Source organism: Mastigoproctus giganteus, chromosome 2 (genome assembly GCF_048544385.1).
Source record: "Mastigoproctus giganteus isolate SK-2022 chromosome 2, ASM4854438v1, whole genome shotgun sequence".
NCBI classification, from domain to species: domain Eukaryota; kingdom Metazoa; phylum Arthropoda; class Arachnida; order Uropygi; family Thelyphonidae; genus Mastigoproctus; species Mastigoproctus giganteus.
This window is the reverse complement of record NC_143576.1, coordinates 211,638,506-211,654,303: the sequence shown is the minus strand read 5'-3', so window position 1 is coordinate 211,654,303 and position 15,798 is coordinate 211,638,506. Positions and strand designations below refer to the sequence as shown.

Sequence of the window (15,798 nt, the reverse complement as noted above, 5' to 3'; positions counted from 1 at the left end):
TAAGGTTTACCTATGGAGAGATCTATGAGGTCTATTTCTGTGGATGGAAGGCGTCTTGGGTATCCCATGGTGATATGGCTGTCTATCGTTTGGAGGAGACATGTTTTTGCTTCTTCTAAGGGAATGGTAGTGAACATGGAGTCCACATCAAATGATACTAGCATATCTGCTTTGTTGATTTCGACACTCTTTATCCTGGATATTAAATCCTGGATATTTTTTAATGAGCTTTGATTCTTCGGAAATATCTAGGAGATGAGTTGTGTCAGCCATTTTGATATCTTCTGTCCTGGGTGATGTCTAACTAATAATGGGTCTGGCAGGGAATCCTGGTTTATGCACTTTAATGTTGGAAAACATGTACGGTGCTTCTGAATTGTTAGGGTTCAACTTCCTGTGGAGCTCTTCATCAATAAATTTTTTTTTATCTCTATTCCCAAACAGCACGGTCTGATGATGGGTATCGGCAAGATACCTGAAATGTCGCACTACTGTATATATTAGTTTAGGCTATGCTTAATGTTTAATAATATATTAAAAACTCCACGTGGTAAGAGTAGTTAATTATATATATTAATAATTCTTAATAGATAACAACCATGTAACGTCCTTCCCTATATTACAACTTTTATTTTTTCTCATTTATTTCTTCAACTTCTGTTTTCTGGAACTTCTCTCTTCTCACTTTTCTGGAACTTCTCTCTTCACACATATTTCCTGAAAATTTCAATCTACAGAAATTCAAGTCTAATGCCAACAAGTATCTTCTTTCACCTTCTCAGCCTTCAACTCATCATGGTGCTAAGTACTATAGGTTCTAATACGTTTCGTGTTTTGGTCATAAAAAAAAAAAACTTATGCCAAAGTTTCCCACGGGTATATATATATAACTGACAACTGCTGTTGTGACAATTTATTTCGCTGCTTGTTATTTCTGCAATTTAAAGAAGTGCTAATAATACTTAAACTGATTAACTGTTATAGCTTACTTTTTTTTTTAAATGGTCACATCTCAAATTTTGATTTGTTGCTAGCAAGTATTCCATTAAACAATAAATAAGTGCTATAAGTAATAATTTAGTCTGCATTTTTCACAAGGTTCCTGGATTTCATTATAACCAAATTTGATATTACCACTAGTATTATCCAAATTATAACATGAGTTTTAAGGGATCACTCATTTGAATGAAAAAAAAAAAGAAACCTTATGTTAAGCATATAATATTATCATAATACAATAATAATTGAAATGTACATAGCTAAATATGAATACCTGTAGCAGAGATTACAATAAGAGGATCCATCATTGGTAATATTGTAACTAAATCTCTCATTCTGAATGGGCCTTTTGGGTGTATCTGATCAGATCTGAGTGTGCCTGAATTTAAAATTGCCAAATCAGAATGTGTAGCAGAAAGCATCACATCGCACACAAAATTCCCTAAAAGAAGTAATTAATATAATTAAAAATTAAAACATTAGTGGTTATACAACTTGTAATAGATATTTTAAATATTAATACACATATATTAACATATATTGTCCAAAAAAATTAGCACGTATGCTTCAGTAAAAATTTGGATGTTCTTGCACATTGACAGCATTGTATCTACCAGCATCCAAAGGTATTGTAATGGTTGCATCACAGTTAGCAGTTACACTGTACCAAATCCTTGGTACAATAAATAAATTAATCCTTTATTGTAACCAAAAGCAGGTATACAAAATGCCATCATGGCAAGTTGCCATGGGTTTACACAGAGAATGATAAAACTATAAATCAAATTACAGTCAATATAATTTTGTTGCTAATTATGCATTAAATAATAAATATAGCACAAGTATAGTTCAGAGGACAACTCCAAAAGAAATGAAACAGTGTACACTGGCTGATTGGTCCTCCAGCTGCCAGTGAGTATGTCTAGAATGCAGTGCTTGTACTTCCAACCTTCATAACTTATGCAGATCTACATTGAGACAGTCAATGTTTCAGGAGAGAGAGAGAGAGAGAGAGAGAGAGAGAGAGAGAGAGAGAGAGAGAGAGAGAGAGAAACCTAACCAAACATCAAAAGAGTGGGCAGGTATGAATGTTCACATAAGGGTAGCTATGTGAGATGGGATTTCTGTAGAAGTTAATGGGGGAGGAAAAATATAGGAAAAATGGACTACCAATCAACATTTTTTAGTAAATTTGGTAGAAAGGACCCTAAGAATATTCTAAATAAGTTCTGATATTTTGGAAATGATCCGAGTCATTACAAATCTACAGCAAAGCTTCTGTGGGATAACTATGGCATTAGAACTGGAGAAAAAACCTTCATAAAACACAGCTTAACCCAACTTTTCATTGTTGGAGTATTGCACAAACATTCAAAACATTAATTTCATTTACATATATAGAATTAAGAGATTTCTGTGGTAGAATGAGGGGGGGGGAGGAACTAATGTTCCACAAAACCAGAATTTACTAAAAAAAAAAAAAAAGTGTACAGGAGCTGGCAGGTCCCTATTTTATTTATTTATTTTTTTTTTTCCTGGTAAACTTTTGTTTTTGTAAAATGATGATTGCAACATCAGCATTAGTAGAGGCATTTGATGCAAGAAAGCAAGCTTATACAGCATCAGCCAAAAAAAAAAATAAATAAATAAATAAAATAAAATAAATAAATAAATAATAACCACTTCACCCCTCTGTTCATTCGAAATACCTGTCCAGCTGAGCCTTAAACTTATTTAGGCTATCAACTTCCACGACAAGGGATGGAAGTCTGTTCCACCAACCAACCAACCAACCACCCGCTGGCTAATGGCAAATTTCTGCACGTCTATCCTACATCTGTCTTTCCTCAATTTGATTTATGCCCTCTCAGGTGATTATTCTGAGCAAGAGGAAGAATCCCATCAGCATTGAGCATGCTCAAACCATTCAAGGCTTTATACACCTCTATCAGATCACCTCGCTGGTGCCTAGTCTCCAGACACTGTAATTTGCAAACCTTAAGCCTTTCTTCGTAAGAGCAACCCTTTATTCCATTCGCTAATCTTGTTGAACTTCTCTGTACTCGTTCCAGCAGCTCTACATCCTTCTTGAAATGAGGACTCCAGGCCTGTATACAGTACTCTAGGTGTGGCCTGACCATTGCCTTATACAAGGGAATAATCTCCTCCTTATCCAAAAAAAAAAATTCCTATATATCATTGACAATACTCCATGAGCTACTCTTGCAGCCCGTCTGCACTGCTCAGAGAACTTCATATCTGCCTACACAACCACCCCCAGGTCCCTTTCATTCTCTAACACTGTCAGTGTAGTACCACAGAGTTGATACGTTGCTCTGGGGTTGCTGTTTCCCATATGTAGTACTTTACATTTGTCAATGTTAAATTTCATTTGCCACCTCTCAGCCCATCTGCTCAACCTTTCCAGATCCTATTGCAGGAAAACAATAATACAGAAAACAATAATGGACCCAATACTGAACCCTGAGGGACTCCACTAAAAACATTAGTCCACGATGAGCAGTGTCCGTTGATTACCACTCTCTGTCTTCTCCCCCTCAACCACCCCTTTATCCGTAGCGGCAATTTGCCTCCAATTTGTGCAGCAGTCTTCCATGTACAACAGTATCAAAAGCCTTTCTAAGATCCAAGTATATAATATCAAAGTTATTCCCTGCATCCAGTTCTTTTGTGACTGCATCATAGTATCCAATCAAATTGGTCAGGCAAGACTTCCCCTTGTCAAAACCATGCTGTCCGAGCTATAACCGAAGTCTAGTCTAGATGATCCTGCAGCGCTTCTTTAACCAGTGCCTCCATTAATTTTCCGGGAACAGAAGTTAAACTCACAGGTCTATAATTACTTGTGTCAGCCTTTGATCCTCCTTTGTGAATTGGGGTCACATTTGCACATCTCCAGTCCATGGGTACCTCCCCTGAGTCCAAGGAAGCTCTCATAATTATGGCTAAGGGTTTGCTTACTTTCTTTGCTGCCTCCTTTAATATAACTGGATAGATCCCATCCACCCGAGGTGGCTTTCTTGTGTTTATCTTCAACAATTTCTCCTCCACTTTACTCTCAGTTATTACAAGATTCTCTAGCTTACTGCCAGAGTTGAATACACCTCTGGCATTCCCCTCGCTGAATAACTCCTCATGTGTGAATGTCGATGCAAAATATTCATTTAGTTTGTTAGCTACCTGAGCAGGATCATCAACAGTTGACCCATCGATATCAAGTGGACCAATCTGATTCATCCCCCTTCCTTCTAGAGTTTACATAAGTAAAGAACTCTTTGCTGTTTTTCTTTGCATCCCTTGCCAAAGATTTCTCGTAATCTGCCTTCACCTGCCTAACCTCCTTTGTAACTTGGTTACAGATCAACTTGTATCTATCATAGGCTTCTGTGTCACGTGTTAATTTGTATGTATCCCATGCATTTTCGTTCTCTGCCATATGTCTCATTAGTTCATCTGACATCCATTTAGGCCTAAATCTTGAACAATATTTCTTAGTTGGTATGTAAAGCCTAGTAGCTTCCAAGATAAGTTCTTTGAATGCTTCCCATTTTGAATTTGCTGTTGGTAACATCATCAGTTGGTCCCACTGTATAGAATTTAAATACTGTCTCAGTCCATCGTAGTCGCCTTTACGAAAGCAATAACCCTTCCCTTTACCCCTAATGGTAGTTACCTCTTTGAGTAAATCCCACTTCAGCACACTGTGATCACTCCCACCTAGTGGTTCATTTATCTGCAGATTCTTAATGCCTGAAGAATGACTACTGATAATCAAATCAAGAGTATTACTCCCTCTAGTTGCCTCCCGAACATGCTGATGTAGAAAACAATCATCCAATAAATCCACAAAAGCCTTGCTAGTGTGTGAGTGACCATCCCCCAAATTCCAGTCAATATCTGGAAAATTAAAATCCCCCATTATAAGACTCTCTGATTTACTGGCCCACTCTATTTCCCTGTACAGTTTCTTATTATACTCATCAGAGTCATTAGGCCTATAGCACACTCCTACTCTCAATTTTGATCTCCCAATGTTTATGTCACACCAAACTGACTTGACACTGCACTGTCAAGCGATGTCGACTGGCTTCACTTCCTTGGATTTTATGTATTTCTTAACTAATAGCATAACCCCTCCTCCCTTTCTATCCTGTCTATCCTTTCTGTAGACATTGTACTCCCCAACTTCCAGTTCTGTATTCCTTATATCTGTGTGACACCACGTCTCTGAAATCCCAACAATATCTGCCTTTGATGTTTTGAGCAATACCTCAAATTCATCAAATTTATTTACTAAACTCCTAGCATTGGTGTACACGCAAGTATACATGCACCTGTTCTTTTTCTTAGCTACCCTAACACAACCCATGTGTTTACTTGTACTCCCAGCAGTCTCTGAAATATCCTGCATCTTATTTTCCAGGCTGCTGCTCATTCCAATAGAAGCAGTGCAAGAATCACTTTCACCTCTGCCAGTGGCTACTGTTAATATATTAGTCCTTGTATCCCCCAATCTAACAGTTTTCCGTCCCACCTAACACTGCCTCGATAGCATCAGCAAACATTTTTGCACCCTATCTATTTAAGTGTATCCCATCCCTGTAGAAGCAGTCTCTCCTGTTAACAAGTACAGACCAGGCTGAAAAAAATTCTGAAAATAATTACCCCTTGAGCCTTGCACAATCTTTCCAGGGCCGAGTTGATCGACAGGGCTCTCATCATATACTCCCTCCTATCGTGTCTGGGCAGAATTGCAGACACTTTCAAATTCAACCCTAATTCACGGCTTTTTTTCAACAGTACTTGTTAAGTAATTCCGCCGGTCTCCTACTCTTAATATCATTAGTGCCAACGTGTACAACTATATCACCTTTTGTGCCCTTAAAAGATGACATACCAAGGTTTGACCTTTTTTGTGAATTGATTACATTATTCATTATATGTGACCTTTCATTTTTTAATTAAAATTTTTTAAATTTAAAATCTGGTATTTTTTAAACATTTTCAATGATACAATACTTTTTTACTTCTACCTTTATATTAAAAAGGAAATAAGGAAAAATCTCATAAACATAAATTATGGGCATGAAAGTATTAGTTGCTACCATTTTCCAGTTCATAAAATTGATAAAGGCACAGAATTTAAAAATTGAATTTTGTGCATCATTTCTCCCTATATATTATGTGTATAATATATATAGGAAGAAATATGTAAAAACTTTTACTGATTCAGCAGGAAAAAAATAATAATAAATCCATAAATATAAGATATAAACATGAACTACTGGGCACTTCTATTTTCAGTTGATAAAATTATTGTTAAGTGCATTAAGTTTCAAAATTATGCATGCACATACACTGATGTGCAAAAACAGTATGACCACCTACCTAATATGATGTTGGTCCTCCACATGCAGCCAAAACAGCTCATACCCGGCGAGGCATGGATGCTACAAGATTTCTAAATGTGTCTTGTGGTATCTGGTACCAATATGTAACCAGCAGATCCTTTAACTCCTGTAAGATCCTTGGTTGAGACGTTGCAGATCGGAGTTGCTGTTCCAACACAAATCACAGATGCTCGATGGGATTGATGTCTGGGGAATTTGGAGGCCAGGATAATACCTGGAAGTCTTCCTCATGTTCTGCGAACCAGTCTCGAACAATCCGGGCAGTGTAGCATGCGGCATTATTCTGCTGAAAGACAGCACCACCAGAGGGGAAGACCATTGCCATGAAAGGGTGTACCTGGTCAGTAATGATGTTTAGGTAGGTGGTAGATGTCAGAGTGCCTGGCACATGGATGACTGGACCTAGGGTATCCCAACAGAACATCACCCAAAGCATGACACTGCTACCACCAGCTTGTTTTCATCCCACAGTGCATCCAGGTGCCATCACTTCCCCAGATAAACGATACACACATACCTGGCTATTCACATGGTGCAACAAGAAACGCAATTCATCGGACCAGACAACCTTCTTCCAATTACTTAAGGTCCAGTTTTGATGCTCGCGTGCCCATTGTAGGAACTGTCACTAGTGAAATGTGGTTAGCATGGGCACTTGGAGTGGCCTGTGGCTATGCAGCTCCATTTTCAACAGGGTTTGATGTACTGTGTGTTGTGACCCATTACTCTTGTCACCAGCATTCCGATTACCAGCGGGTTGCGCCACAGTTGCCTTCTGTTGCCACATACCATCCGGCAGAGCCTTCGCTCACCTCGAGCATCGATGAGTCGTGGTTGTCCAACACCTTGACGGCGGTTCGTGAGTTTCCCCTCCTTGGACCACTTTCGGTAGGTACTAACTACGGCTGACCGTGAGCACTCCACCAGCTGTGCTGTTTTGGATATGCTTTGACCCAGCCATCTGGCCATTACAATTTGGCCGTTGTCAAACTCACTTAAGTCTGTTGCCTTTCCCATCTGAAGAACAAGAGTAACACTGATTAATGGAGCTCAGTATCAGGTGAATTTTATACCGTGTCTCGACCCGTACACGCACCATAGTACACCTGCAGTTTTTCGATTTGCATAATAACGACTCTCTGATCATAATGTTTTGGCTCATTGGTGTATATTTCTGCTCATACATTAGTTATTAGTAGTGGCAAATGATGTAAGGAAGCAAGTGTATACAGCAAAAGCCAAAAAAGAAAAAAAAAATTCCAAAATGCCTGTCTATATTCCTACAAATAGTTTGTCTTGTCTAGTTCTCTGATGAATTTATTCAAACAATCCACTTCAGCAAACACGAAATGGAAGATTGTTCCAACAATCATCTACCTGCCGGCTGAAGGCAAACTTCTGCACATCTATCCTGCAATCAATCCTTCCTCAATATGAATATATGCTCCCTCGTTTGTAGTCTGAGCAAGAGGAAGAATTCCATTAGCATTTAGCCTGTTCAATCCATTCAAAACTTTAAATGCCTTAATCAGATCACCTTGCAGGTATCTAGTCTCCAGAACTGAAGCTTTTCTTGGTAAGAGCACACTTTTGTTCCTCTCACCAAACTGGTTGCCCTTCTCTGCACCCATTCCATTCCAGCAGACTCACACCCTTTCTAAAATGAGGCCTCCAGACCTGTATACAGTACTCAAGATGTGGCCTAACCATTGCCTTATACAATGGTGTAATCAGCTCCTTATCCCTGGTAACAAAATTCCTATATATATATATTATTGACAAAATCCGATATGTTGTCCTGGCAGCCTGTTAGCACTGCTCAGAGAACTTCATATCTGACTGCACAATTACCCTCAGTTATTTTTCCTTTTCACTGCCCATACAACACAATTCTTATGGTAATCTGGGATTACTGCTACCTATATGCAGTACCTTACATTTATCCATGTTAAACTTCAAATGCTCTTCTCAGCCCTTCTCCCTAATTTTTCTAGATCTTGTTGCAGCATACCTTGATTACTGCAATTCACCACCTTACCAACCTTTGAATCATCTGCACACTTAGACATTAATAAATATAGAAAACAAATGGGCTCAGAAACAAAATCTGGGGGACTACAATAACAACATTAATCGAAGAAAACCACTGTCACCTTCCCTCTCAGAGATAACCATTTTCTGTCTTCTCCCACTCGATCTTTCCTTTATCCATAGTAGTAAGTTGCCCTTAATATCACACTGCTCCAATTTTTACAGACAGTCTTATGTATAATAGTATCAAAAGAAGAAGAGTTGAAGGGAACAAATCCTATCAAGGGTTCTCACATGTTTTCAGCTGATTACTCTCCCTTAATGTTCCTTCCAAGGCTGAGATAATGCTATATTTATAAAGTCAGATGTAGGATAGACGTGCGGAAATTTGCCTTTAGCCAGCGGGTGGTTGGTTGGTGGAACAGACTTCCATCCCTTGTGGTGGAGGTTGATAGCCTAAATAAGTTTAAGGCTCAGCTGGACAGGTATTTTGAACGAACGGAGGGGTGAAGTGGAAGTGGTTTTTTTTTTTTTTTTTGGCTGATGCTGCATAAGCTTGCTTTCTTGCATCAAATGCCTCTACTAATGCTAATGCTAAGTCAGAGAGCACAACTGGTGGTCATCCTTGAACTAGAACAGCAATTGTCCAACATGCAAATGAAATATAAGCATGAAACACAAAAGGGCCCTGTCAGGTGCTGCACACCTAAGGAGCACAAAAAGATACAAAGATGGTTGCCCAGGACTTTTCAGGTTCTTTAACACCATAACTCTGTGAAAAACAAAAATATTACTTCAAAAACAACTTGACTAAAACCAGGTCTATATTTTGAAAGACAGAGTTTCATAAAGTTTAAGCCATTAATCTCAAACCAATAATCAATGCATAAAACTTTTATCATGAAGCACTTGACAGGTCGTGTGCACTTATCATTAATAAAATTTGCCTTTAGCCAGCAGGTGGTTGGTTGGTGGAACAGACTGCCATCCCTTGTGGTGGAGGTTGATAGCCTAAATAAGTTTAAGGCTCAGCTGAACAGGTATTTTGAACGAACAGAGGAGTGAAGTGGAAGTGGTGTTTTTTTTTTTTTTTTTTGGCTGATGCTGCATAAGCTTGCTTTCTTGCATCAAATGCCTCTACTAATGCTAATGCTAATGCTAAACCAGGTCAACTAAATTTGGGATGAATTTTATTATAAAATTTCATGAAAATTGGTCCACTGGGAGTGAAGTTATTAGATGTGAACCACACATTGTAAAGACAATAGGCAATGTACACCCATTGCCTTCACAGTCATCAAAAAAACCCACAAGTCAATTCTTTAACCCCTTCAGTGGTATGCAAAGCAAAGTTCCACGATTTGCTACATTTCAACCTTGTGTATCTTGAAACAGTTCTGTACCAGTGTGGTGCTCAAAATATTATATTTTAAGAATTTCTGTGCTGTGTTACAGCATTTAAAAATGGCTCTTATTATTGTTGGATGATGGCAGACACTAGTTTTTTTCACTTGTTTATCATTAAATTATGTGAAAATTGTATTCTTTGGATAAAAAACAACCCTACATATGGCACATATAGTGACTCTGAAGTCACCACTGAAGGAGTATATATCATTAATTAACATCTGAGCACTTTAAACTCCTATTATGCTTACCACAAAGGAGACATATACAATTAGTGAAATTACTGACATCACTCTGTAAGCAAGTAAAGTCAGTCAGTAACACTTTTACTTACTTCAGGATAAGAACTATGCTATCCAATGCTATTTGTTTAATGACTTTATATAATTTCTAATTGCTTTTTTGAATGATTATTCTACAGAATATCATATGATATTTTAAAAATAACATTTGGTTATCAGAATAACAAAATCCAAGAAACATAATAAATTTTACTAATCCATGGAATTTTTATACTCATTTTAAAATAGCTGATATAATTCTTACCAAGATTAGTTTCAGAGGTTCTTATGCTTGTGAACCGACCATCTAAATCAACACCAAAATGACCTAGTATTTCATCCATCCTTTCATCCATTAGTGCTATTATTAAATAAAGAAAAACTTGTAACCAAGTTTTATTCATAAAATTAATTTCAAGTGAGAATGAATAAAAGAGAATAAAACAGAGTTTCTAAATCATATACTATATAAAACTGCATAAAAAACCATTGTTAAATTCAAAGGCAGCATTTCCAAAAACTGAAAATTAACGATCCTTCCAGGGTGGAGTCACCTATTCCCTGCCCGAGGGGAGGAGAAGTCGCTATTGCAGATTAATAATATTTATTTTTTGTAAATAAACAGAATTAAGTATATGTGAAAAAGACAGTTAACTAGAAAGGAGAAACTACAAGACATTCATAAACTTTCTTTACAACCTCAAACATAAATTTAAAAAAAAAATAATAAAAAAAGAGCTTTTAATAATGCTGGTAACTAAGATAACTTTGAAAACAGATATATTAAATTACATTAAAAGAAATAACTTTAATCAGAATGGAACACAGAATGCAACTGTTCCCAACCTGGATAAACAAACATTCTTTGAGTATTGTTAGTGTAGTTTAGCTTGTCTGAATCTAAATAAACTTATTTGATATCTAAATTTAATAAAATAAACTAAATAAAACCAAGATTAATCGTTTGTCTTTTATAAAAAGACAAATGATTACACAATTTATTGCATCACAAAGTTATTATCAAATTACAAACGATTACACAATTTATTGCATCACAAAGTTTTTATCTAATTACACTACTCTGCATTTTCAAAATACTTCACTGACATTTTCTGAGAAAAGGGCGTTTCGGAATCATTTTCTTATGCTGATTTCAAAAATGACTTGTTTGTTTCCATCATGTCAGGTTTCTTCAAAAATCACGAAAGAAAAGTTGTTTTTCACAAATTTTTATTAATTTTGACAGAATTTGTGCACTGAAATTATAACAAAATGCCACTTTCACCAGACTTTTATATTTAAATACATGTTGAAAACACTATTAAAAAGGGCAGTGTGGTAAAAAGTCCACTAAACACTCACCTAGCATTTTAAAAACTATCTATGAGGAGTCAAATATTCATTTCTTTGATTTTATTGTAGATTCTTCGACTTTACAGTACCTCTTCAGCATCCAGTAATAGCCATCACGTTGACTTTCCACCTCCTCTGGTACCCCATCTCCACATCTTAAATGTCCTTGTGAAATCTCTTGCCCTTTGTTTCTTCACTAACACTTCCTAGATTTTCTGGGAAATAGTTGATGTGGGAGTGTACAAAATGTACCTTTACACCCATGTTGTAGCCCAGCTTCTTGAAGATTGCCAACATATTTTCAACTATATTCTTGTCTGGATCCTTGTTCCCTAAGTTCTCAACAACAGACTTAAAGGTAATCCATGTCCGTTTTTCTCTTTTATTCATAGTTCCCTCAAAATCTCGGTTCCTCAGCAGTTTGTAAATTTGAGGTCCAACAAAAATATCTTGTTTTAGCTTCTCTTGGGTGATCGATGGGACTCAGTGTCATCAGGCGTGTAGACTTTAGTTTCATCTTCAGAAGCTTCACTTTCAGCATTCACTGCTGCTACATTCTCCAATATAAGTGGAGGGCATGGAATCAGTAGGTTATCTCCGTGTGGGACTGGTCTATGGCAGGTGGAATATTAGGATACACAATACCTTTCTTTGCATTGTATCCCCCTACATTAACTAAGCAAAAGTAACAATCATCAGTGGTTTGCAGGCTCCCACCAAATGGGAATTTCAAATGGCCCAACCTTCTTTTTGCCATTTTCCCACAATCTCAATGTTTCAACAAAGTTTATTTATTGTCTCAGTGTTTCAGCAAAGTTTGTGTGGAGCCCACTGTTTATCTTAGTCATTGAGTTTCACTCCACAAAAGCAAAATACGCATATTTTGCAAATTCTGCAATACCTTGTCTTTGCTTGAGGATTATATTTTCACAAATATAACAAAATAAGTTCAGATTGTGCAAACAGTTGTGTGAGGGCATTTTAATCACTTTTCAGCACAAGTTTGACCTAATAACTCAAAAATAAACTGAGTTCACACTGATAAACATTGCTGCATGGAGCTCTCAAGGTCAAGGAACAAATCACCAAAGGCAGTGTTGCCAACATGCAAAGATTTAGTTTAGAATTTACTCCTAATTTAATACATTCAATAATACAACTCATGACATCAACTTAAGTGATTTGAGAAAATATGGTATGTGATAGAAAAAAACGAATAACATTTCTGGAATCAGCATCAAAAACTGAGAGAAAAAAAAATAACATATCTGCAATCAGGGTAAAAAAACTGAGTTAAAAACAGCTATTACTTTGCACACATCAAAAACCATGTAGGGTGATGTTATTTACTTCACTTGTTTTATTTTCTTTTTATATAAAAGCATATTTTCTGGTTGGTGAAATGAGATCCCATACACAACCTATGCAAGAGTAAGAAAATTTATTACTGGTACACATATACTAGAAATACACTGTTGGAGAAATGGTCAGGCAGACTCAAACATGAGCGATGAGGATTTGAACATGTGCAACAATCCTTTTTGTACAGCCTTACAAAGTCCTTTCAAACCATTGCTAAAGACAATTACAACTACCCTATTCAGTGATACCCAAGAAATATTTATTTATTTATTTATTTGTTTCTAAGTTTTGGAATGCTGAATGGCATTCCTTTTGGTTATTTGGCCAAAATGAAGTTTTGGCCAAATAACCAAAAAATAAATAACAAAGACAGAAGAGGGAAAAATGGAAGAAATGTGGTAGGAACATGTGTCAAAAAATTTTTTTGAAAAATATTAAGTATTGGGCAAATATAGCCAAAATTATAAGCCAACAAATAATAAATTTAGACCAACACCCACTTGATAATGCCAATAACACATATTCCTACCACTTTCATCATTTCCACTACTGTCTTCGTTATTTATTTATTTGTTTCTTCACTCATTTTCCACTTTTTTATATATGTGTGTGTGTGTGTGTGTGTGTGTGTGTGTGTGTGTGTGTGTGTGTGTGTGTGTGTGTATATATATATATTTTTTTTTAATATAGTCTAAGTATTATATCTGTTTAAGTTGTTAGTAATGGTGGTAGAGGCTAAAGTTGCAAAATACAGGATCTACTTTGAGGTGTAGTTACAAATATTGCGGGATATGGTGCAGACCGAGAACGACCTGTGCGACGCAACATACCGGGAAACATACAATGACCAATACACGTGCCAATGGTATACTGGAAAAAAAAAAATATATATATATATATATATGCAATACAAAGTAAGGTAGATCTTACATATAAAATTAGCATTCAAATTAAAATTAAATATTAAAACTAAAATTAAAATTATAGATATATAGATACGTTGAAAGGGACTTTTCGAGGGCTAACCCTCTCAATGTATCAACCATAATTAACGCAGCTATCCGTTTCTGTTGTCATCGTCCAGCATAACCATTTCCAAATAAGTTAAGATATATATGAGAACATTATATTATATTAATTAGGGTGAAAATTGCACCAAAGTAAATCACAATTTAGTTGTTAACTGACTAGATGACTGTTAGCCCAACGGATAGCTTAATTTCAAAAGAGAATGACCATGTAGAAAGAGATCCATCCATCCACTGTTATTCATATAGGTATGTAGTATAGTTTATCATATTGGTATCAAAAGCAGCATAAGCTGAGAGAAGGTGAATGGAAGCAGGGTAAAGTATAGCTATAGTACCTCGATCCCCCTCGAATTGCTCTAATAGTTCATGAGGTATGAAAAGTAGGGTTATATAGTAGAAAGTAAAAAGTATAGAAAAAGACTAAGCATAATATTACATGGGATAAAACCGGGAGCGTAACATCCTGTCCCTTATAGTAAGGGATCCTGGTTTTTAAAGAATAACAAGAGGAGTTAGCATATAATTATAAGTATAAACATGCTTACCACTTACATATATATATATATATATGTGTGTGTGTGTGTGTGTGTGTGTGTGTAGAAGCAATATATATTTCTTCAAATGGGTGTAATGAGCACTAGTTGCTTTGCACTGCTCATACTGCCCTCTATAATCTGCTTATAATCTGTTTTATTTTCTTCTATCCACTTCATTTCTTTTTCTTTTTGGTAGCTTGGTCTAGCGGTGAGTTCTTAAGCTTTTCTGTTCTTACTGCTACTGCATTTGGTACTCTGTGATGTGATTTTATTGTTTTGGCAGGCTGGCATTTCAGTTAATGTCTGTCTCCTTCTGTTACAGCATTTTGCATTACATTGAAAATGCAGTACTGTTCACAGCTGTTGTATCCAGAGGCACCTCTGACAAGATTGGTTGCAATGTTAGTCTATTCTTGCTTCTTGTTTTGTTTGTCTTATATCTATTTTTCTTTTGTGCTTGGTTTATCATGTCATTTTAGTGATAATTCATTTTTTTTTGGCTTCAGTGTTATTAAGAGGGTAGCAGTCTAAATTTATTATTTATTGGCTTATAATTTTGGCTATATCTACCAAATACTTAATATTTTTCTAAAATCTTTTTTGACACATTCCTACCACTGGTGAGGCATGAGCCTGCCTCACTGACTCTTGGGTTCGCCTTACCTATCGTCCCCATATTTGTCCTTTTGCTCATCTTCAGTCTCCCCCCCCCACTGTCTACGCCCGTGTACGCCCCACACAATTAATCAAAATTAGCAATATTTTAAAAAATTAGACCAAACTGTATAAATCTCATTTGTCCTTTCCTATTCCTAGAGTTTAACTCCCCCCCACCCCCTCTTAAAGCCCTAGCCACTGAAATCTGAGGAAATTATGTGGCAGGGCCCGCAACTTCAAACTACTGGGGTCTGCCTCCATAGGGAAAGTGTGGAAACAGTGGCTCCCATTAGGAGCCCAACAGCTAAATGGCCAGATGAACAACGGTACACAACACTACACATATACAAAGCCCATACACTTTTAAACCTCTGGCCTTGACAGAGTACTGTGTTACACTTGCAATGAAGACTATGCGGAGATGGGGGGAAATGCCTGGTGCTGTGAGACCCTAAACACACTACACACATTCCTACCATTTATCTTCAATTTCCACTTCTGTCTTCATTATTTATTTGTTTCTTTAATCATTTTCTGCTGTTTATATATACAGGCAGTTCTCGCTTTACAAGTTTTTTTTTTTGAGGTATCAAATATCAACAAAATCAAAAATATGAACATTAATTGCAAAAAATGAATGTTAAACATTCATAAATACAGCATTTCAAACCACACGTGTATCTATACAATACAGTATCCTAGCTTTGTG

The 15,798-nt window shown here is 36.5% G+C and overlaps 1 protein-coding gene across 1 annotated transcript in view; it reads right to left on the bottom strand.

Moving 5' to 3' along the window:
- LOC150090037 (snake venom 5'-nucleotidase-like) overlaps window positions 1–15,798 on the bottom strand; it is a 143,154-nt gene that overhangs the window by 63,981 nt on the left and 63,375 nt on the right. The window contains exons 7-8 of the mRNA XM_090390154.1: window positions 10,416–10,511; window positions 1,274–1,441 (exon numbers count right to left, since the gene is read on the bottom strand). Of these exons, the coding sequence (XP_090246280.1) occupies window positions 1,274–1,441; window positions 10,416–10,511 (264 nt within the window). The remainder of the gene's footprint in view (window positions 1–1,273; window positions 1,442–10,415; window positions 10,512–15,798) is intronic.